Source organism: Pseudorasbora parva, chromosome 25 (assembly GCF_024679245.1).
Source record: "Pseudorasbora parva isolate DD20220531a chromosome 25, ASM2467924v1, whole genome shotgun sequence".
In the NCBI taxonomy this organism is placed as follows: Eukaryota; Metazoa; Chordata; class Actinopteri; order Cypriniformes; family Gobionidae; genus Pseudorasbora; species Pseudorasbora parva.
In genome coordinates this window covers 29,147,956-29,171,815 of record NC_090196.1, presented here as the reverse complement: position 1 = coordinate 29,171,815, position 23,860 = coordinate 29,147,956, and the positions used below count along the sequence as shown (strand labels likewise).

General features: G+C 44.2%; 1 protein-coding gene and 1 long non-coding RNA gene across 2 annotated transcripts; one reads left to right on the top strand and one right to left on the bottom strand.

Annotated features, from left to right (window-relative positions):
• Positions 1-546: 546 nt before the first annotated feature.
• On the bottom strand, positions 547-10,835 carry LOC137065514 (uncharacterized). Its single transcript, XR_010901659.1, has 4 exons — positions 10,291-10,835; positions 1,087-1,190; positions 756-1,006; positions 547-670 (listed from the first exon to the last, which is right to left on the bottom strand). It is a non-coding gene; the product is annotated as an uncharacterized lncRNA (long non-coding RNA).
• A 1,010-nt stretch (positions 10,836-11,845) lies between these two features.
• cmasb (cytidine monophosphate N-acetylneuraminic acid synthetase b) lies at positions 11,846-22,858 on the top strand. The gene is made up of 8 exons (XM_067437178.1): positions 11,846-12,254; positions 13,354-13,496; positions 16,174-16,329; positions 16,457-16,587; positions 17,788-17,882; positions 17,953-18,124; positions 19,950-20,115; positions 21,265-22,858. Exons 1-8 carry the CDS (start codon positions 12,088-12,090, stop codon positions 21,477-21,479), a joined length of 1,245 nt encoding a protein of 414 aa, XP_067293279.1. The 5' UTR covers positions 11,846-12,087; the 3' UTR covers positions 21,480-22,858.
• The last annotated feature ends 1,002 nt before the right edge of the window (positions 22,859-23,860 follow it).

Genomic DNA, 23,860 nt, shown 5'->3' with positions numbered 1-23,860 from the left:
GTTTCTGACGGAAGGACTCGAGCGTCTTCAACATGATTACTGTGACATTTAAGTTAAAAAAAACAACAACACCTTTGTCTATTTCTGCCTCTGAAAATCTTGGCAACAGGATCCTCGCTGGCAAATGTCAGTTTGTGTTATTGTTTACTGGGACTCATCAGTGGGATTCATTTGCCAGTTCGGCCCCAAAGCAAACTGAAAACCGGGGCCAATTAAACACGAGCCTGGTCTGGGAGCCGCTGAGGCCTCCAGATCAATCTCTACATGGGTACTTTTGGTTTCAGCTCTCCAGGCAGTGGGCAGTAATTGGTCAATATACATATGACACAACATTTTAATAAAAAGTTTTTAAATGTTAAACATTATTTCCAATATATTCTGGAATGGGTATATTGCTCATTTTGTCCTAAGAAAATGGAAACAAATGTAATAATGGTATTGTGTGTTGGTGAGGACTTGATTTGTGTGCGTGCATGTGTGTGTGTGTTACCGTGCGTTCACACCGCCGCCGGCGAGAGCGTCAAAATTCGTATGAAATTGAAATATGAAATTTCTAGATACATATCCAAAACTTGATTTGACAACTGACAGTAAAAGGGATTCTTACTCACACAATCAGAGCCGGGACCTCCTCCTCTTAGAAGTGGTCTGATCGGAAAATGTAGAAACGCTAAAACAGACATTGATTTTGATTAACATATTAAATGTACAAGGACACATTGGTTTTGGAATTATAATAAAAACTGAGCACTAACCATATGATGGCACTCTTCTCTGCACCAGGGGTCCTTTCACAGTCTGTCTGCTTTCTTTATTAATGGCAATAAAGGATGTATGAACACTGCTCACTCCTGTCTGAACACTGGTCTTCACAATCCTTCTCCTGATGCGATTCATTTTATCCACTATCCGGCTCCTGATGGCAAACACATCAGTATCACCAGCCCTCTCTTTCTGCTCCAGAGAACGGATCAGGGTCCGAGCCGCCAGCCAGTGGATGGACAACCTAAAACAACAACATGGAGGAAAACAGTACAAAACACCCTGTGTTGTCGCTGTGTTTCTATGCATGTTTGTGTGTGTTACCCTGTTTCCTCAGTTGGTTTGATGCAGAAGTGGAGCTTGTTTGTTACTGGTCGATCATTTAGTCTGTATTTGACTGTCACTGTTCCCTCAGAGCCTCCTGAACTCTATGAGACAGGGAAGCGATGAAAGAATAAGGATTAATAGCAAATAAATTAAAGGTGCGGTATGCAGGATTCACACCTAGTGGTTGAAATGGGTTGAAGTGGTCAAATTCAAAATATTGGTGTTGTTTTCCCCCGACCCTCCTCCTCAGACTTGATACTCACTATACGTGGGTTGCCAGGTTGAGGACACAACAGGAGCGAGCACAATTGACAATGAAAGTTTTCATATGCTATCATTCAGAGATTTCAACATGGATGCAGAGGCTTTTTAGGTTGGGTAGAATCTGCAATCTCTGACCCAGCTCATTTGCTGGCTTCCACGACTGCAATACGCTGTTTTCTGCCAAATGGCAACCTGAAGTGTCGAAATACTATTGGATAAACTGGCAGTGGACGGTACCACACAGACCAAAACAAAAACAGACATTCCAACTAGAGCTTAGATTCTCTGCCCGAGCCCAAACCTGACCCGAACCGACCGAGATTTCCCGGCACTATCCTCGGGCCGGGAAGGGCCGGGCCCTTGATCAAGCGTTTGTCGTTTTAATCATTAGCCTACTTTACTAGTCTAATTGGGTGGGCAGAAAGCTACGCTATAATCCGAAATTATATATATTTTTAGCAAAGTAAGAACTAATACAACAACTGAGAAACAAATGTGTAGGCTACAAAGTTGCACAAGTCAGGATTAGTGTAAAAATGCGTGTTAAACTCACAGCTCGAGCAGTGATGGAGCGCAGCGTCTGAACAGAAACGCTCTGAGTCAAGAACTGCTCGCGTGAACACTGCACTTTGCTTATTTATATATCTTCGAATCGTTTCATTTAGAGGTGGACATTTCAAGCTTTCTATACGCATATTTCTCTGGAAATTTTTTAAAGCGTAAGGATTTGAGGGAGTTTGACAAGGGCCAAATTGTGATGTCTAGACGACTGGATCAGAGCATCTCCAAAACTGCAGCTCTTGTGGGCTGTTCCCGCTCTGCAGTGGTCAGTCTCTATCAAAAGTGCTCCAAGAGGAACAGTGGAGAACCGGCCACAGGGTCATGGGCGGCCAAGGCTCATTGATGCACGTGGGGAGCGAAGGCTTTTCTTTTATGTTGATTCAAAATTAATTTGGGGAATCTGTAGGATATTGTTTTTTTCCTATTTCTTATCATTCATTTTTCAGTTGTTAAATATTTGTACATAATATATTATTATATATTTATTTGACAAGTCTCTAGAGAAACATATATTTGTTTGGGGTGCCCCTGAGGTCAGTACCGCGTCATTAGCACAGACATAATCAAGACTACTGGAAATGGATGGCCTATTCTCCTAATGAAATGACATCACAGGGGTCAGAGGTCATGGTGTGGCTGATAGATGCTAAATGAGGTGTTCTACCATCATGTTACGCGTTCATGCGATTGTTAGAGTCTAAAGAGCTACATTTTAAAATATAGAAACCTAATCTAAATAAATTTGTTTTGTGTTTTTGTCTACTGTAACTAGCATGTATGTTCCCTTTCAGTCGGTCACGTTCGACGTACGTCAGAACTGAACCGACGAATGGGATCTTACTTTAGAGACCAATCCTACTTCGAGCATCTAACAACGAGCCAATGAAATTTGGCATGCGATCACGCATTCCACGCTCCGCCCCGCAGCGCGGGTATAAATAGGAAGTGGAATGGTAGATCAGCGCTTTCTACTTCGGAGCCGAACAGTCTTCATTGCTGTTTCTACGAAGAGCTTTCTGACTACGAGTCGTGAATATCCTGTGAAAGAGTTTGCCAGTGCGGGTGATACGGCGCGTCAGCGAGAGACCGTCACTTCAGTGATAGAGTGTACAAAGAGCTTTGGTTCGCTGAGCGTTTCCTTACACACACACATTACAGTTGGTTCGCTGGGCGCTCACACATACATATCACTGAGAGCTCACGCAGGCTTGCACTATCGAACTGCGTGGAGCCGCGGTCATCTCCCTGAGTGCTTCAGCACTAAAAGAGCAAAACTTCCATTCACAAAAGAGCAACACGGTTTGACCCTGCGTCTTTTTCAAGATGTCATTCAAGCCGTGTGTTTCTGGGTGCGGTCGATTTCTGTCCCCGCTTGACGGACACGTTCGTTGTCTCTCGTGTCTGGGCGCACAGCACGCTGAGGCTGCGTTCGTGGATGAGACATGTTCCCATTGCGGGAATATGTCCATTGCAGTGTTGCGGTCCCGTCTCCAGTACCTCAGAAGAGGTGGAACGCCATCGTCCATCCCCCGATCTAGTGGTCCTCCAGCTGCAAAGCAGAGGGCTACTACTTTGGCTGATGACCTTGGTGGGGACCTGAGGGTGTCGGTCAGGGTAAACCCGACGGGTCTCACGGCTCCTCGGGCCCCTCCCCCCTCCACTGTACCGGTGGAGCTTCCGGAAGGGCGCGCTGACCTCCCACGTGGAGCGCCAGTCGTCTCTTTTGGGGCTCCGGCGGAGGACCAGATGTCGGTTGCTGCATCGGGGGATGAGCTAATGGGTTCCGAGGATGAAGACTCGGCTGCGTTGCCCCCTTCGGGTGTGACAGCGTTGCCCGAGTCTGACCCGGAACTTACGGCTATGCTTGCCCGGGCCGCCGCAAGTGTCGGGCTTGAGTGGAACCCTCCACCACGTCCCGAACCTTCGCGGCTGGATGATTGGTTTCTCGGGACGGGTCGCGCTGGTTCTCAGCGTCCCGCCCCGGTGCCTTTCTTCCCGGAAGTGCATCAGGAGCTCACGAAGTCCTGGGTAGCGCCGTATAGCGTACGCCAGCGATCGACTGACTCCTCCATCCTCACCACTCTCGATGGTGGTGCAGCTAAGGGCTACGAGGGGATCCCTCCAGTCGAGCGGTCGGTTGCGATGCACCTGTGTCCTAAGACCGCTGCGGACTGGAGGCACGCCCCGCGTCTCCCCTCCCGGGCGTGTAAGTTCTCGTCCGGCTTGACGGGCAAGGCTTACACAGCCTGCGGAGAAGCTGCATCAGCTTTGCATGCCATGGCGCTCCTGCAGGTCCACCAGGCCAAAGCGCTCATGGAACTGCACGAGGGTGGTTCCGACCAGGCAGTTATGCAGGAACTGCGAGCCGCGACGGACCTCGCCCTCCGGGCGACGAAAGTCACGGCCCGCTCCCTGGGTCGGGCGATGTCCACCTTGGTGGTCCAGGAACGCCACCTGTGGCTGAACCTGACAGACATGCGGGACTCGGACAAGGTTCGGTTTCTAAACGCCCCTGTCTGTCAGGCCGGCCTCTTCGGCGACGCCATCGAGGACTTTGCCCAGCAGTTCTCGGTGGCCAAGAAGCAGACGGAGGCCATCAAAAACATCCTGCCCCGGCGGCCCGCTGCTGCCTCCACCCAGCCGCCCGGGGCAGCCCCCCAGTCTGCTCGTCGCCGAGGGCGTCCTCCAGCGTCCGCCTCCGCCCCTGCCAAGCCCAAGCAGCAGCCTCCACCCGCGAAGCAGGGCGCCGGACGCAAGGGGGCCGCCCAACCCGTCCAAGGGCCCGCCAAACCTGCCGGCAAGCGTAAGGGGAAGCGGCCCTGAGACGGGCAGCCCAGGGAGAAGAGGAGCTGCTCTGAGGGAGATGATGTCCGCATCCCTCCCACCCCCCCGGAGGAGGACCGGGGGGGCAACACTGGTCACAACATCTCTGCCGCTGGCTCTCCGGAGTCCAGCGGTACCCACATTTTCACCAAAAGAGCAATTTCCTCTCTCTCTGGGCCCCAAGAGGGTCAGGTTGGCAGTGTGCGACGCCCACGGGCCTTGTCACTCCTTTCCTACCCTCCCGTCGCCAGGGGGCAGCTGTGTGGGCCTCGAGGACGCCCCCGGGCCTTCTCACCCACACACTGCCTCTCTTGTGAGCACTCAGTCAACACTCCGGGCCGCCCACGGGCCTTCCGGGTCGGGGCTGAGTGCTTCACTTCCCTGCCTCCGGGCAGTGGACAGCAGAGTGGGCTCCGAGGACGCCCCCGGGCCTTCTCACCCACTCTCTGTCCAAACCAGGAGTGCTCAGGCAACACTACGGGCCGCCTCCGGGCCTCCCGAGTCGGGCCAGAGTACACCGCTTCGCTGCCCCACCCCGGGCACGTCTGTGGTGCCGTTGGTCCCGCTTGTACGGTCTCTGGGGGCCTGGCTAGGTCTCCCCAGGCCGTCTCGCTGGCTCATCCGTACCATCAGACTCGGCTACGCGATTCAGTTCGCACGCCGGCCACCCAAGTACAAGGGCATCCTCTTCACCTCCGTGCGAAGCAGCGATGCTCAAGTCTTGCGGTCAGAGATCGAGGTCCTACTGGCGAAGGACGCGATCGAGCCGGTTCCTCCAGCCGATATGAAGACGGGGTTTTACAGCCCCTACTTCATTGTGCCCAAGAAAGGGGGTGGGTTACGGCCAATCCTGGACCTGCGAGTTCTGAATCGGGCCCTGCACAAGCTCCCGTTCAGGATGTTGACGCAGAAACGCATTTTCCAATGCATCCGTCCCCAGGATTGGTTTGCAGCGATCGACCTGAAGGACGCGTACTTCCATGTGTCTATTCTCCCTCGACACAGACCGTTCCTACGCTTTGCGTTCGAGGGGAAAGCATATCAGTACAAGGTCCTGCCCTTCGGGCTGTCCCTGTCGCCCCGCGTCTTTACGAAGGTCGCGGAGGCAGCCATTGTTCCACTCAGAGAACGCGGCGTTCGGATTCTCAACTACCTCGACGATTGGCTGATCCTAGCCCAGTCGAAGGACCAGTTGTGCGAACACAGGGACCTGGTGCTCAGTCACCTCAGCCAGTTGGGCCTTCGGGTCAACCGAGAGAAGAGCAAACTCTGTCCCACACAGAGGATCTCTTATCTCGGTATGGAGCTGGACTCGGTCAACCGGACGGCGCGCCTCACCGAGGAGCGAGTCCAGTCGGTGTTGAACTGCTTGAATATGTTCAAGAGCAGGACAGCGGTCCCACTGAAATTCTTTCAGAGGCTCCTGGGGCATATGGCATCTGCAGCCGCGGTCACGCCGCTCGGATTGCTTCATATGAGACCGCTTCAACGCTGGCTCAATGGCCGAGTCCCGAGGTGGGCGTGGCAGAGCGGTCAGTACCGGGTCCCAGTGACTCCTTACTGCCGCCAAACCTTCAGCCCGTGGTCCAGCACTTCGTTTCTCCGGGCCGGGGTGCCCCTAGAACAAGTGTCCAGGCATGCTGTGCTATTCACGGATGCCTCCACCACGGGCTGGGGGGCCACGTACAACGGGCATGCAGTTGCTGGTCTGTGGACGGGGCCGCAATTGCATTGGCATATCAATTGCCTCGAGTTACTGGCAGTACATCTGGCACTCCGCCGCCTCAAGGGGCCGCTGCGTGGCAAGCATGTACTGGTCCGTACGGACAGCACCACGGCCGTTGCGTACATCAACCGTCAGGGTGGTCTACGCTCCCGTCGTCTGCTCCAACTCGCCCGCCACCTCCTCCTGTGGAGTCAGAAGCAGCTGAGGTCGCTTCGGGCCATTCATGTCCCTGGTGTGCTGAACCAGACAGCCGACGAGCTCTCTCGTCAGCCGACACCTCCGGGAGAGTGGCGACTCCACCCCCAGGCGGTCCAGCTGATATGGGACCAGTTCGGAGCCGCACAGGTCGACCTGTTTGCCTCTCCGGACTCGACCCATTGCCAGTGGTACTATTCCCTGACCGGGGGTACCCTCGGCACAGATGCACTGGCGCACAGCTGGCCCCGGGACCTACGCAAGTATGCGTTTCCCCCAGTGAGCCTTCTTGCACAGACTCTGTGCAAGGTCAGGGAGGACGAGGAGCAGGTCTTGTTAGTTGCGCCGTATTGGCCCAACCGGACCTGGTTCCCAGAACTCACACTCCTCGCGACAGCCCCTCCTTGGCCGATTCCCCTGAGGAAGGACCTTCTTTCTCAGGGACGGGGCACGCTATGGCACCCGCGTCCAGACCTCTGGAATCTTCATGTCTGGTCCCTGGACGGGACGCGGAGGTTCTAGATGGACTACCACAAGCTGTCGTAGATACCATCGCTTCAGCTAGAGCCCCCTCTACGAGGCGCCTCTATGCTCTGAAGTGGAACCTGTTCGTTGAGTGGTGCGCTTCCCGCCGGGAAGACCCCCGAAGGTGTTCGATCAGTGTCGTGCTTTCCTTCCTGCAAGATGGGTTGGAGAGAAGGCTGTCTCCCTCCACCCTCAAGGTATATGCTGCAGCAATAGCAGCGTACCATGATGTAGTAGAAGGTAAGTCCGTGGGGAAGCACGACCTAATCGTCAGGTTCCTCAGAGGTGCGAGGAGACTAAATCCTCCTCGTCCATCCTCGATACCCTCTTGGGACTTAGCTCTAGTGCTCAGAGCACTTCAGAGCCCTCCCTTCGAGCCTTTGGCGTCTTGTGAGCTTAAGATCTTGTCAATGAAGACAGTGCTCCTGACGGCATTGGCCTCGATCAAGAGGGTAGGGGACCTGCATGCACTTTCGGTCAACGAATCGTGCCTAGAGTTCGGGCCAGGTAACTCTCACGTCGTCCTGAGACCCCGGCCCGGATATGTGCCCAAGGTTCCTACCACTCCCTTCCGGGATCAGGTGGTGAACCTGCAAGCGCTGCCTTCGGAGGAGGCAGACCCAGCCCTGGCTTTGCTGTGTCCGGTCCGCGCTCTTCGCGCTTACGTTGACCGGACCCAAAGCCTTCGGACCTCAGAGCAACTCTTTGTCTGTTACGGAGGCCAGCAGAAGGGAAAGGCTGTCTCCAAGCAGAGGTTAGCCCACTGGATAGTGGATGCTATAGTCTTGGGCTACCAGTCCCAAGACGTGCCTTGCCCGTTCGGTGTAAGAGCTCACTCCACTCGGAGTGTTGCTTCTTCCTGGGCGCTGGCGCAAGGCGCCTCGCTGACAGACATATGTAGAGCTGCGGGCTGGGCGACACCTAACACGTTTGCTAGATTCTATAGCTTACGTGTAGAGCCGGTATCTTCCCGCATCCTCGCCCCCAGTGGCCAGGAGCGCTAAGTGCCCGTTCTAAGTGTCGGCTTGCGAAACGCCACTCCCGCCCTCTGGGCCGGATACGTGCGTCTATTGTCTCCAGTTGTGTTCCCCGGGAAACCGGCTAACCCTGTCGAGCTCCTCCGTCACCCCTCCGGTGTCAGACGTTGCGGACCGTCTGACGCCAGGCCTGCACCCGTATGCTTGTGAAACGTGGCTGTAGGCTGGGTTCCATATGTAGCGGTTCCCTCACGGCAACCCCATATGTGTATTCTTCCACGGTTCCAGCTACCCTTCGGGCTAGCCCCGTGTCTTTCCCTCGACAGAGCCCGCTCTGTCGTCTCTGGGCGTGTTCTTTCCCCCCTTCAATCAGGCTGGAACCACCCCAGAGACTGCCATATGTTGCACTACCCTGCCAGGTTAGTCCTTATGTGTATTCTGCCACCTCTCCTTCCCTGAAGGACGTGGCCCCGCAGCGTACCCTCTCTCTCTCGAGGTAGGCACGCTTTCCCAGCGTTATCCAATAGTCATTCTGAGTGGGTCTTGCAGAAACAGCAGTGACTGTACTCCCTGCTTGTAGCCCTGACTTCCGTACCATACTAGACGGTGCAGTGCGCTCAAGCAGGACGCTGGAAGGGCCAGCATCCTGGCGTTTTCCATAAGGGATCCCATTCGTCGGTTCAGTTCTGACGTACGTCGAACGTGACCGACTGAAAGGGAACGTCTCGGTTACGTATGTAACCCTCGTTCCCTGAAGGAGGGAACGGAGACGTACGTCCCGTCGCCAGATGCTGTGCTTCCGCTGGGAGTCCGGTCACCTTTCGGCTCCTCAGTAGGAAAAGCGCTGATCTACCATTCCACTTCCTATTTATACCCGCGCTGCGGGGCGGAGCGTGGAATGCGTGATCGCATGCCAAATTTCATTGGCTCGTTGTTAGATGCTCGAAGTAGGATTGGTCTCTAAAGTAAGATCCCATTCGTCGGTTCAGTTCTGACGTACGTCTCCGTTCCCTCCTTCAGGGAACGAGGGTTACATACGTAACCGAGACGTTTCTGTATGTTTTTGTTTAGTATGGCCAACTCTCAAAATTGACTTTTATTATTGTTACTATTAATTATACGTGTGCTTCTCGCCTCTGGGATTCATTATGAAAAGTGCTGGCGGAGTGAGTTTATTTAGTGCTTTATATTTTTTGACACGCATATGTTGATGTAACAGTCCAGTGCTTCACAATCTCTCTGTTTCCTTCTATTTCAGCAAATTATTCATGTGTGATATAAATACACATCTACACAGATGGATGTGGACTCTTCCCGAGTGCCTTAGCAACTGGTGTCTCACAATACCAATTTCTCAGTTTCTCGCCCACCACCAAAACTCTCGCCACCGCAGAGTGAAAAATTCACCACAGCGACGTTTGTTCAGCTAAATTTGGTTTCACTCAGATGACAGTTAAGCAAAATGTCTTGACTGATATGCTGCTGCTAGATTTTTTTTTTTAAATGCAGCTTTTAAATTACATTTTTCGTTTTTTAAAACATTATTTATTTTATGCCCTTACTATTATTGTATGCATACAAAAAAGGGCCCACTGTTACGTGTCTAAATTTGGTCCACTGACTACCTTCCGCAGAGGTTTTTCTTCTGCCTTATGTCAGGACTGTCACCATGCCTTCTCTAAAAACAAACAAAAATGGGTTGCATCAATGCAGGAAATGTTGCACCTCCACTGCAAGTGCATTGTGACTCTCACCCCTAGCTTTCAATGTAGTGTGTCAGAAAGGTCTAGTGTGGACCCACCCCTGACATCCTGTCTCAATCTCCCTCATGCCGGATATTAAATCTGTAGCCGTAAGAAGATTCACATCTTTCTTTACCTCTTAGAAGCAACTGATTCTCTTGTCTTGGCAGCTATAAATTGCTTTTCATGGAACTGAGGGACGTAGCACTGAAATGTTTGGCGGACAGTTTGCTCTAAATAAATTGCTCGCTGCTATCAGATCATGAACCGTCGAGAGGAGCTGATTGGTTTCACAACAGAAGTGTTTGGAGAGAGAGGGAGAGAATGGACAGCAAACACTTGTTTTAATAGCGTCGACTAAGGATAATAAAGCTGGTGTTACTGTTACCTGAAGTTTACATCAGAGAAGAGGGTGAAGGCCACGACCTCTGACACTGAACCAATCCCATCTGCAACCGCACTGAGCTCAAGTCCTCCTGTGATGTGAGAGTGAAGATCAGAGCAGCTCTCTTCTCTTTCAACTCCTCCTTTATTTAATCAATAACTAAAACTTGAAGACTTAAAATGATCTGGGTTCTGATATATGGACATGAAATCTTGATTTGTTAGGAGTAGCGTTTAGATAGAGATAGACCTGTTAGGCAAATTATGTTTACAAAAAAAAAAACTTATTTTCATATTTCGTCTTAACCTAACCCTATAATAACTCACCAAAAACTGCACTGTGCTTGATGTAAAAGTAAAGATCAAAATGATACACACAATTTTAAGAAATAGTGGCATAGTAGGACAAAAGCAAAGTTATTTGATTACAAATCAGTTTTATAACAAGCTCATAAACACTGTTGTTATGATTAAGCAAAAACTGTGACACTACTGCGCTCGTGTGGTGAGTGAGTGAACACATTTAGTTTTTTTTAGATAGATAGATAGATAGATAGATAGATAGATAGATAGATAGATAGATAGATAGATAGATAGATAGATAGATAGATAGATAGATAGATAGATAGATAGATAGATAGATAGATAGATAGATAGATAGATAGATAGATAGATAGATAGATAGATAGATAGATAAAATGGCAAGAAAACCAATCTTAATTTCACATTTCGTCTTAACCTAACCCTATAATAACTCACCAAAAACTGCAGGGTGCTTGATGTAAAAGTAAAGATTAAAATGATACACACAATTTTAAGAAATAGTGACATAATAGGACAAAAGCAAAGTTATTTGATTATAAATCAGTTTTATAACAAGCTCATAAACACTGTTGTTATGATTAAGCAAAAACTGTGACACTACTGCGCTCGTGTGGTGAGTGAGTGAACACAGTTTTTAGATAGATAGAAAGATCTCTGAATAAAATGGGTACGTCCAGGAATTTGAGCTCCATTATTTCTCACTATCCTAAAGTTAAAACAGATTGTAGATATCCAATTAATTGTTTCATTTCTGACAATTATTTTGTGTCAGGCGTTACATGGTAAAAGCTTCCGCTAAAAAAATAGTCCATTACAACGTAGCCTACATAGAAAAACAATTATATATAATATATACTATATACATGACTGTATGTATGTAAGCATGAAGCGTATGTATGTATGTATGTACGTATGTAAACATATATTGTTTTTCTACAAAATATATTTATTAATAACAATATTGATTATTACAAAATTCAAGTTACTCGTCTTATATTTTAAGGTCGCTCACTCACTGCTGGGTTAAAAACAACCCAAGTTGGGTTGAAAATAGACTAACCCAGAAATTGGGTTGTTTGCATGGGTCCATTCACTGGGTTCGAACAACCCAATTTGTGTTTGTCCATTTTCAAACCCACTTGGGTTGTGTCCCTTAGGCCTACGTGTTTGTTTTTCTTCCTAGCGATGTTTTTGTTTTCCTCATTTAAATGGATATTCCTCGGCTTCAATTAATCTATCAGGAGTTTAGTTCGCTGTACATTTAATACTGTTTCAACGGACGTCTGGTTTAAACTAAAGAAGCCGGAGAACGCGGAGTGATACGAGAGATGTAAAAGTAGCACGGGTTGTGAGTGAGTGCGATAATTACCTGTCAGATATTGACGATCCATTTGTCACGGAGCAAACCACGTAAAACGACTCTGGTCGGTAAACATATGCTGTTAAATCAACAACGCATCCTGAGGTTTCTGCAGCGATGGAGAGCAACGGGTGCGCGAGCTCTGGACTCCCTCACCGGGCGGCTCTGGTTCTGGCCCGGGGTGGCAGTAAGGGGATCCCGCTGAAGAACATCAAGAATTTGGCCGGTGTTCCTCTCATCGGATGGGTTCTGAGAGCTGCCCTGGATTCAGGAGTTTTTGACAGGCAATACATTTGATCTTTTTTTTTTAAGTGTTTAATGTGATTTTTAAGTGGCTACTTTTCATTATTTGTATGAAAGCAGGTTTAAGTTAGTCTAAATAAAAAGTGATAGGGGAGAGCAGGGCACAACCTAACGCTTTTTGACTGTCTCAGTTTGTGTAAATCCACTTGGGGTTCAGAGTGTTTATTTTTCGCACATTCATTTCGCACGTCCTACAATTATGCGGTTTTGTTTCATTAATACAGTGTATAATTGTTTCTTGATTCACCCCGAAAGAATTGAAGTGAAAAACATGCCCCATAGGGAAGGTACATTTTTACACATCACCAAACGACAGCTTAAAATGCCATCTGATTAAAAAATGGCATTTTATAATCATTAGAAATACACATTTTTGAGATTGACAACGCACAATATTAAATGCACAGTTAAAACAACAATGAATAATATCTGAACATTGATGCTCCGTTTATTCAACATTTTTTTCATGGTTCCTCAATATAGAATGAATACAAGTATTGTGTGTGTGTGTGTGTGTGTATATATATATTGTAAGTAGGCTACATTGTAGTTTTTAAGGGCTCATTGTGACGCAGTGTACCGGGATTTTAACCCCGGCTCATGTCTTCTGCTGTTAGATCAGCATTAAAGAACGATCTCAACTCTTAAGAGATGTACGATTACAACGAATAATATCAGATTTGTCTTATTTTAAATAAACATAAAACAGAGATGGAGATTGAACTTAAGTAATACATTTACTTTTGCTATGATTAAATAAATGTTCAGTGATATCTTCCACAGATTTTTTTGTAATTTTTGCCACAATTTTAAAAAAATCTAAATAGTGTTAATATGGCAACTATAAATATACTTAGCTTGGTCATCCTTGTGTGTGTGGGAAGTGTTAAACCTTGCGTGTTAGGCTACAACTTACCCTGCGTAGGTTGTGCCCCACTCAGCCCTATTACGCGCGTTAAAGTTAAAGTTTTTTAACTAAGATGAAAATAGCGTTTTAGTCTTGATTTGTGTTTTGTTAGTAAAATTTGTTATTTTAAAAAAAAATCCAATAATAATGAGTGACATTACTGTGTGCGGCAGCGTGTGGGTTTCCACAGATCACGATGAAATTGAGCGGGTCGCTAAAGTCTGGGGCGCAAAAGTTCATCGCCGCGGTCCTGAAGTTTCCAACGACTCTTCCAGCTCTCTGGAGACCATCCAGGAGTTCATCCGACAGAGACCCGGTGAGACAGACTTTCGTTTGATTAATGATTAACTTACTGACATGACGGGTAAAGATGACCCCAAGAACAATGCAGATTTAAAGTAGCATTTAGCAAACATGTGCTGGAGGAAGATGACTGAGTCACTGTGTTGTTATAGGACATTAATAAATAATAACCTTTGCTAATTTAGTTGCTATAACGCAAAATGTAAAATAGTAAAGAGGTGTGCCTTTAAAGAATGTACAAATTACTTTTTTAATTTATATATATATATATACAAAAATCATTCAGACACCATATTTTACTAGTGCAGGACAATGTAGTTAATTTATGTAAGTGAGGATAGCAAAATAAAGTAAACTGTGATGTAAATACCCAAAAAGTCTTCTTGCAGTGGACTAACATAACATTAGATTTTTTAAAAAAAATGGGACCAACGTTATTCAGACACTTTGAACTGAACAAAATTAATGATTCAACAAAATTAATGATTTGGTCATTGGTTGAACTAATTTGTTATTATTTAATTGTGCACTTGAACAGCTGATTGGTTGATTGTAATCCATACGTAGACTTGGTCGGAGTTGTGCCATAGCTGGGGGAATGCCCACAAAAACGTCACATTTGCCATATGCCGTGGGGGACAAGCCATTAGAATGAATGCACGTAGACACTTATTCTTTACTCTTTGTAATGATTACGATTTATTTTTGCTTGGGGCAGTCCCAAAAAGTAGCCATGCGGCATTCTGCACCTCTAGTAAGTTATCTGACCTTTTAGAGTAAAGATAAAGTGTGTAACAAGGTCTACGTGCATTTGTTGGAATGGGTTTTCCCCCACGGCATATGGCGAATATGACGTTTTTGTGGGCGTTGAATTTGCTGAATTTGAGAGTTCTTGACATATTTTATTACCATTTTCTAAACTACAGCAAATAAACTGTAATAATATGAAAGAAAAGAAAATGTTGAAGGTGTCTGAATACATATATATATATATATATATATATATATATATATATATATATATATATATATATATATATATATATATATATATATATATACAGGTCCTTCTCAAAAAATTAGCATATTGTGATAAAAGTTCATTATTTTCCATAATGTAATGATAAAAATTAAACTTTCATATATTTTAGATTCATTGCACACCAACTGAAATATTTCAGGTCTTTTATTGTTTTAATACTGATGATTTTGGCATACAGCTCATGAAAACCCAAAATCTCAAAAAATTAGCATATCATGAAAAGGTTCTCTGAACCTTTCTGATTAATGATAATCATCTGAATCAACGAATTAACTCTAAACACCTGCAAAAGATTCCTGAGGCTTTTAAAAACTCCCAGCCTGGTTCATTACTCAAAACCGCAATCATGGGTAAGACTGCCGACCTGACTGCTGTCCAGAAGGCCATCATTGACACCCTCAAGCGAGAGGGGAAGACACAGAAAGACATTTCTGAACGAATAGGCTGTTCCCAGAGTGCTGTATCAAGGCATCTCAGTGGGAAGTCTGTGGGAAGGAAAAAGTGTGGCAAAAAACGCTGCACAACGAGAAGAGGTGACCGGACCCTGAGGAAGATTGAGGAGAAGGACCGATTCCAGACCTTGGGGGACCTGCGGAAGCAGTGGACTGAGTCTGGAGTAGAAACATCCAGAGCCACCGTGCACAGGCGTGTGCAGGAAATGGGCTACAGGTGCCGCATTCCCCAGGTCAAGAGACTTTTGGGCTACAGAGAAGCAGCACTGGTTTGTTGCTCAGTGGTCCAAAGTACTTTTTTTCGGATGAAAGCAAATTTTGCATGTCATTCAGAGACGCAAGACCAGCACTCTGGATGAGCTTAAGGCCGCTATCGACATAATTATTTGAAGGTTGACTTTTTTTGTATTAAAAACACTTTTCTTTTATTGGTCGGATGAAATATGCTAATTTTTTGAGACCGGAATTTTGGGTTTTCATGAGCTGTATGCCAAAATCATCAGTATTAAAACAATAAAAGACCTGAAATATTTCAGTTGGTGTGCAATGAATCTAAAATATATGAAAGTTAAATTTTTATCATTACATTATGGAAAATAATTTTTCCAACTTTTATCACAATATGCTAATTCTTTGAGAAGGACCTGTATTATGTTGATCTGTATGAGTGCAAATAAATGATAAAATGAAATTAAAGTTACATTTATTAATTTGTTTGGAGAGTTAATTAATTGTTATTAATTAATGTTTGTCTAGTTTTTGTATGTCTAGTTAAGAGTTTAAATATTTTTTTAATAATATATTTCAATATGTATTTAATTATTTAATTGTGAATAATTTGACTCTCCATTAATAATGTGTGCATCAGGGCCAGTGAGAATATTAGTGAGGCAATTAGAATTTGCTTTATTTTTGCATGTATTTTTCCATGTAAACATGTAATTTTAAATATTTGACGAAGTAAAAATTTGAATAAAAATTTTTCTAAGAAAATTATATTTGTTGAAATTATGTTTAATAAGTAAGCAGTATGCATTTGTATAAGTTAAAGTGGGATAACTGGAATATAGAGCAATTACAAACATTTAAAATATGTAAAATATTTAAGGTTTTGCCTTTAATAAACACTTTTACGACCCAGAAAGGCCTCTAGCTTTATTGTATTCGCTGTCATTTATTTTCTGTCTGTGTTGTAGAGGTGGACATCGTCTGTCATTTTCAGGCTACGTCTCCATGCCTGCACCCTCACCATATCAGAGAAGCCCTGCAGATGATCACTGAACAGGGTTGTGACTACGTGTTTTCAGTGGTGCGCAGACATCAGTTTCGGTGGGGCGAGGTTCACGAGAAAGGTATATATCGAAAACATCTGACGAGGAAAGAACTGCACTTTTTTATTTTAAGTGACAGTCTAAATAGTTTAGATAGCAGGAACAAAATCTGAAGGTCAAATATCTTTCACTTCTGCCTAATTAACAGGTCAGAATCCGACTGCTCTGAACATCGATGTGGCGCACAGACCTCGACGCCAAGACTGGCCCGGGGAACTCTATGAAAATGGCTCTTTCTATTTTAGTAAGAGAAAAGCCCTGGAAAACGGCCTTAAACAGGTGGGTCATTATTAAAATATGGACAAACCTGAACTTCTCAATCATGGAAAACAAAACAACATTTTGCCCTTTTTGGGGACAGGGACACGTTTACTTACTGAAGTAGGATTTTTCTCCCTCTCCGGTAAGATAGTAGTGATTAGTGTGTTCATTAATCACTAGGGGTGCAATGGATCATTGTTAGACGGACGGACGGACGGACGAACCTGGTCCCACAGTCAGCAAACATCGCATGTGATTTGCGAATTAACTGCTTCGTTTAGAGTGAAAGTTTATCATCTGGACACATGTCTTGCCAATGTACACATTCAAACAATTTTAATGTTGGCATTTTCCTGCTTACATGTTGTGATGTGTATACTACATCATGTTCTAAGACCGACGGCAAATTAAAAGTTGTGATTTTCTAGGCCGATATGACTAGGGATTATTCTCTCATTCCTGCTAGAATAATCAGGGAACTTTGCTGCCGTACTATTAGCCTAAAAATCTAGACGCACCCTGGCGGCAGCAAATTTAATTTGCCCGCAAGTGTCTAGGCACTCTCAATACCCATCTGAGCTGTATTCCTCAGAATCTGGACGGCCCAATCACATCATGTATAGAGTCGGCGGGCGGGGCCATAATGACGACGGCCGAGTTGTGTTTGCGTGCTTCTAGTAAACATAGAAACTGGCAAACGGCGGCGGTCTTTCGAATCAGCTCTGACCGCGACTCTGGAAGACTTGGAGTTAAGCTTTTCTCTGAGAAAAGAACAAAGAGCGGCACTGAAGTCATTCTTAAAAAGGGAAGATGTGTTCGGAGTTTAGCCGACCGGATACGGCGAATGTTTAATCAGTCAACGAGCTCTGCTTCACCTTCGTTGCTCTGGTTGGTTGTAGCGCTATCCTATCGTGTGCAGAGGGAGTTTGAAAGACAACCGTTTATCCGCCCCTCGGATTGAGCTGTCAATGGTGAGTTTCCAGACCAAACATCTTGATGTGGGTCTGACTTGTCAGGCTAGCCGTACTATGGGTGCAGCGGCGCAATGATATTATGCAGTTAATATCGAAAGTAATTTGGAAAAAGTAATCTGATTACATAACCAAGTACATGTAATGCGTTACCCCCAACACTGGTGCCATGTGTGAAACCTCTCCATGAGAGCTCATGACCGTGAATGCTCCACTTCAGATTTTGTATCTGTTCTGTATGTTTTAGTTGGGTAAGATCGCCTACTATGAAATGCTGGCTGAGCACAGCGTTGATATCGACGTGGACATCGACTGGCCCGTCGCTGAGCAGAGAGTTCTGAGGTGCGGTATTTCAACAGACTCTGGGGACAAAATACAATAATGAAGATATAAATGCAGCCTTTTTGTGCAGGTTTGGCTACTTCGGCCGAGAGGAGAAAGCGGCAGTCAGGCTGTTTCTGTGTAAAGTGTCCGGCTGTTTGACGAACGGTCGGATATACACGTCGGTTTCGGGGGAGGACCTTGTGGCCATCAATGCTCGAGATGTGGCAGGCATACAGATGCTGCAGAGAGAAGATATACAGGTGCAGTTGTGTAGGCTGGTACAAATAATCGGGCATAGTAGCTGTACAGTGTACAAAAAATATTTTAAAATACTTTAAAGGATATAACAGAATATTTTAAGTGTAATTTTACATTAAAATACTGTTAAATGTACAGACTTTGGATGTGCAAACAAACAGTCCTCTTATAATTTACAGAAGCTATGTTTTCATCCACCAATTTTTACCTGTGATTTTTATGCTAATTATTGGATTTGGCATAAAAAACACTGAATGGAAACCAAGATGCAAATAAATTCTAAAAGTGTGTGTATAAAAGCATATGCACTCAATTGAGCATTCATCCCTTGGTAAATATGAGCAAAGGCAGCTGTAAAAAATAAATCTTTCATTCACAAAAAAAAAACAATTGCACAACATTTGTACTTTTCATTGAAGTAAAACAATTGAAATGAAAGTGGGGAGAAACTCACATTGTGAAATAAATGCTTTTCTCTAGTTTACGTTGACCACAATTATTGCAACGTTTTTTTCCTCCAAGATAACAGCTATAATGCGTGATGAGTCTGGATCAGAGACCATTAATCCATACAGAATCTCTCCAGATCCTTCTTGGAGCTTCTTCTCTTCAGTTCATCACTCATTCTCTACAGGGTTCAGGTCAGACTGGGACGGTCATGGCAGAAGCTTATGTGTGCTCAGTGACACGTTTGTGTTGATTTTCATCTTTGTTTGGATCGTTGTCCTGAAGGAAGATCCGGCCACGGCCCATCATAAGATTCCTATCAGAAGCTGTCAGGTTTAGATTTTCTATCAGCTGTTATTTACTAGAAAACATGATGCCATGAATCTGAACAAGATGTCCAGGACCTCCAGCAAAACAACAGGCACACAACATTAAAGATCCAGCTGGATTTTTAACTGTGGGCATGGGGTACTTTTATCCCTGTTTGCACCGAACCCATGTGGTGGATTTTCTGCCAAAAAGCTCTTTAATAGTTTAATCTGACCATAGAAGGTCCCGTTTGAAGCTCCAGTCGTATCTGACATCTGAATCTGCTGGAGTTTGTTTAAGGATGAGCAAGAAAGATTTTTCTGGAAACCCTCCCAAACAACATGTGGTGATGTAGGGGCTGTTAGAATTTTTTTTGTTTTTGTTGGCTTTCTGGCCCCAAGACTCAACTAATCTCTGCGGTTCTCCATCTGTGATCCTTGGAGAGTCTTTGTCCACTCAAACTGTCCTCTTCACCTGCATAAGGACGATAGACACACACACACACACACACACACATTTTCTCTTTCAGACAGATTCGTCACATCTTTAGCCGACTGGATCTTCTTAATTATTGCCCTGATGGTGGAAATGGGGGTTTTCAGTGCTTTAGCTTTTTTCTCAAAGCCACTCTCTGTTTTGTGAAGATCATCCATCTTTTGCTGCACATCAGAACTATATTCTTTGGTTTTACTCATTCTCATTATACTCCTGTCGAACACGAAGATATGTTGTGTGGTGTGTTATGGTGTGTTAAAAACGTTAATATGAATGGGAATATATTTGAGAGATATTTTACTTGTAAGAATTTCTAAGTGTACTAATAATTGTGCCCAACATGCATTGGAAAATCCCTCCATTTTCAATTGTTTTACTTTTTTAATGTTTTTAATGTTACATTTTTTTTAATGAAAGATCAAAAGGATAAACAATGCAGATTTATTTTCATATCCGCCTTTGCTCATATTTACCAAGGGTGCCAATATTAGTGGAGAGCACTGTATCCCAGCTTGTGGGATTATTATTTTTTTTTTAATTACAATGTAGCAACACTTGTTTCATAACTTTCAACAGGTGATCCTCATATCCAGCGTGAATGAGCCCCTGTCCAGGGGTCTCCTGGAGAAAGTCGCCCAGCAGGTCGGATGTGGCCTCAGGATTGGAGAGCAGCAGAAGGGGCTTGAGGTGGAGGAGCTGATGAGAGAGAAGGAACTGCGGTGGGATGAGGTGGCATTCATGGGTGAGACAGTCATGTTAAAAAATCCAGCGAAACCAGTTTTAAAGCATGTCAAGTCACACTCCGTACATTGATATAGCAAACAATTTGTTGTCCATAACTTGTGTTCGTTGTCCTGCCTATATCATAATCCCACCGCCACCATGGGCTACTTAATCCACAACGTTGACATCAGCAAACTATTCATCCACACGATGCCATACACTCTGTTAGCATCTGCCCTGTACAGTGAAACCAGGATTCGTCACCCCAATACAGTAAAACTGCACACATTTTAGAGTGGCCTTTTATTTTGGCCACCTGTGCAATAATTATGATGTTTAATCAGCATCTTGATTTATTCCGCTCCTGTGAGGTGGATGGATTATCTCGGCAAAGTAGAAGTGCTTACTAACTCAGATTTAGACAGATTTGTGAACAATATCTGAGAGAAATAGGCCTTTTGTGTACATAGAGAAAGCCTTTATTTGAGTTCAGCTCATGACAAATCCATGGAAAGAAAAAAAAAAAAAAAAAAAAAAAAAAAAAAAATATATATATATATATATATATATATATATATATATATATATATATATATATATATATATATATATATACACACACAAATGGATATATCCATTTGCTCTGCCTTTTATTGGATTGGATAACTATGCGTTTTACATGTAAAATTACTAAAATAAAGTGGAGCACTTTACATAGGCTGTCAGGCAATTTGATTTTGTCCTGCAGTTCAGTTTGGAAACCTGTACATTCATTTCTACTGCTTCTGTCACACTTTTGTGGGAACCAATCACAGACTGGCTTATACTCCTGGCACGCTATTGGCGGGTTTACCACGATGAACTATAGAGAAGCAATGGGTCGTTGCCCGTTGATCACGCCTCTTGTGGTCTGATTGGTTGAAGGACTATCCAGTTGCATACAGAGTCATTTGAACTATGCCCGTTGATCACGCCTCTTGTGCAGAAGAAAATACAGAGCAGACTCCCCAGACCAATGTTCAATCTTAAATTGAGCTTGGTCTGGTGATAGCAGACTATAAATCTATAGCATTTAGAAATGTTTTACACTTGAAGACACAAGAATGTCCAAACTAAGGGTGTAAATGAACCAATTTTTTATTGAGCAGTCTGTGATGTTTTCCCTCAGGTTCGGAAGCTGAAGACGTAGATATCCTGTCTCAGGTGGGGCTGAATGGCGTCCCATGTGACGCACCTGTGGCAGATCTCATTGCGGCTAAATACACCTGTCAGAGACCCGCCGGCCACGGAGCCATTCGGGAGTTTGCAGAGTACATTCTGATGATGAAGAAAAAGTGCACATCACAGGTTCACCTGGATCACATTGACAGGGCTCATTTTTAGAACGTATTCCAGTTTCTATTTTAAACAGTCAGTTTGTGTTGCTGTGATAGCACGACACTGGATCTCATTTGAATGTATGTCTTTGAGCAAAAAAAAAATCAGTTCTACATTATCTCTTTACTTGAGCTCTCTCTCTCTCTCTCTCTCTCTCTCTCTCTCTCTCTCTCTCTCTGTATATTTACTTGTATATTTAAATGGAATATTAATTTACTTATTGCAAATCATTTTATATTAATGTCTAATGTTATGCTGCGTGATAAGTAAATGTCTTTATTTCAGTGTTGTGCAGCAGTAGTTTTCCATTACCTCGTTAAAGTTTTGCTAATCAGGCAACGTCAGGAATGGCATCACTTAAACGTTTAAAGGGGATGTTTACGAATTACTCCAAAAAGCCCCATTATCTAAAAGTTGACTCACTAAATGTTAAGTTCTACGCCTGCCACTGATCCATTTCCCAGAATCCTCTCTACCTCACACCTAAACGCACTTCCTCATCATCTTTCCCCTCTCTCCCTGGATTTTCTGCATCTGTCGTTCATTGTTTGCACTTCCTTTTTATTGAACTCACTTCCCACACCCCTTGTTTGATCTCATTGATGTTATGCTCAGTTTTGGTTGGCATCACTTGGTTTTTGATCTCGTCCTCTAAATAAACTTTTCTATTTTGGAAGTCCTGTTCTGACTCTTCTCTCCACAATCTGTAACACTAAATGTATATTTTTTAATCAAACCAATTATTTAAAATTTTATGACAATATTATGGTTTTTCCAGATAAAATAGCTAGGTGAAGTAACATAATGATATACATGGGACCAGCATATTTAATACCTTAATTTTTTATAGTGCTTTTTACAATACAGAGAGGTTTTAGTTGTGACAGAAAATGGTGCAACAAAGATTGTTTTGGCTGTACAGCAGCTCTAGTCCAGATTTTGATTGATTCATTTACATTGTAAAAGTCTGTAGTTATAAATTGACTTTAAAACTGTATATTTCTATTTCTTATGCTTCTGTTGAATATTATTTTTGGTTAGAGCTGTCTGACTGGAGGAGATTGGAAAAGGAGAGTAGTGTGCTTCGCTTCATTCTGCTTTTTATGGTGTTAAGAAGCAGACTCAAGAAAGGGGAGACCCTGCGGGGCAAAGGTAACGTCCCCTTCAGGAGCCCGTCTGGGACCAACTTTTAAGGTCCAGGAGACATTGCGAACCCGCTCCATCTCCTCCATCTCGGATAGGAGTTTTAAATCCGAATTTAAAATCAGGCAAATAGGGTTCTACTTCTCACCATTTTAGTTTTTATTTAGTTTTTTTATTTCTCTTTACGACTGTTTTAATTGTCCTTGTTTTTATTTTAATTCTTACACATGGTATTCTTATTTCTTATGCATATTTTATCATTATTTTAATCAATTTCTATGGAAAGCACTTTGAATTGCCATTGTGTATGAAATGTGCTATACAAATAAACTTGCCTTGCCTAATAACTTAAAGCCGTTTCGCATTTCTTCAACTAGGGCCTCAACTTTTAGCCTTGTGAAGTTGAATTAAACAAAAAGATGTTCAAAAGTTATGTAACCCAAGCAGCGATTCCTTTACCCTTCAAATTGCAAATTTGCACATTCAATTTTGCAAAAACTCCCATACCAGTCAAGAGAATAGGAAAGTGTGTACAAACTTTTGACTGATAGGCAAAAAAGGTTTTATGCTCGCATGAGGTAGTTTTTCAGGATATTCGCACTTACTGGTCACCTGGCATAACGAATTACAAAGTAACGAATTACAACTACTCACGTTACCAATTAAGTAGTTTGTTCAGGGTTTTGTACTCTTTTTAGTACATTTTGTGTAAAAATTAAAAAATTAGTACAATTTGTGTAATGTGTAATTTTACTTGTACTTAAATACAAATTAAGCTATACGTTACTTTTAAAATCACAATTCGTTACTGAGTACTCCTACAATTTAAATGAATATTCAAACATTTTACCACAGGCATTTCGGTAGCCAAGCGAATAAAGATATCCGATCGCAAACGGACCAATAAAAGCCCTGATATTTGAAATGAGAAAAGCGCCTGTGACGCAGCAGTTGATTCGAAGAGCTGGTCTTAACCGCACAGTGAAGCAGCGATGGACTTAAAGTTTGGAGAAACAAACCGCATGGTAGTGTTGTCAAAAATAATATCTATATTTTGATAGATATCAAGACTGAAATATTTTACACGGTTCCAATACTCGTTGTTTGCAGACAGTAGCTGCGCGTTCTCGGCCTCCCCTCTGAGTTTGACACCAGCCTCAGTTCAGAGCCTGAATGTCACCGCAGGATTGCAGGTATTGCGCATAATTGTAATCATACCCGCAGGTTTCTATGGCATAATTAAT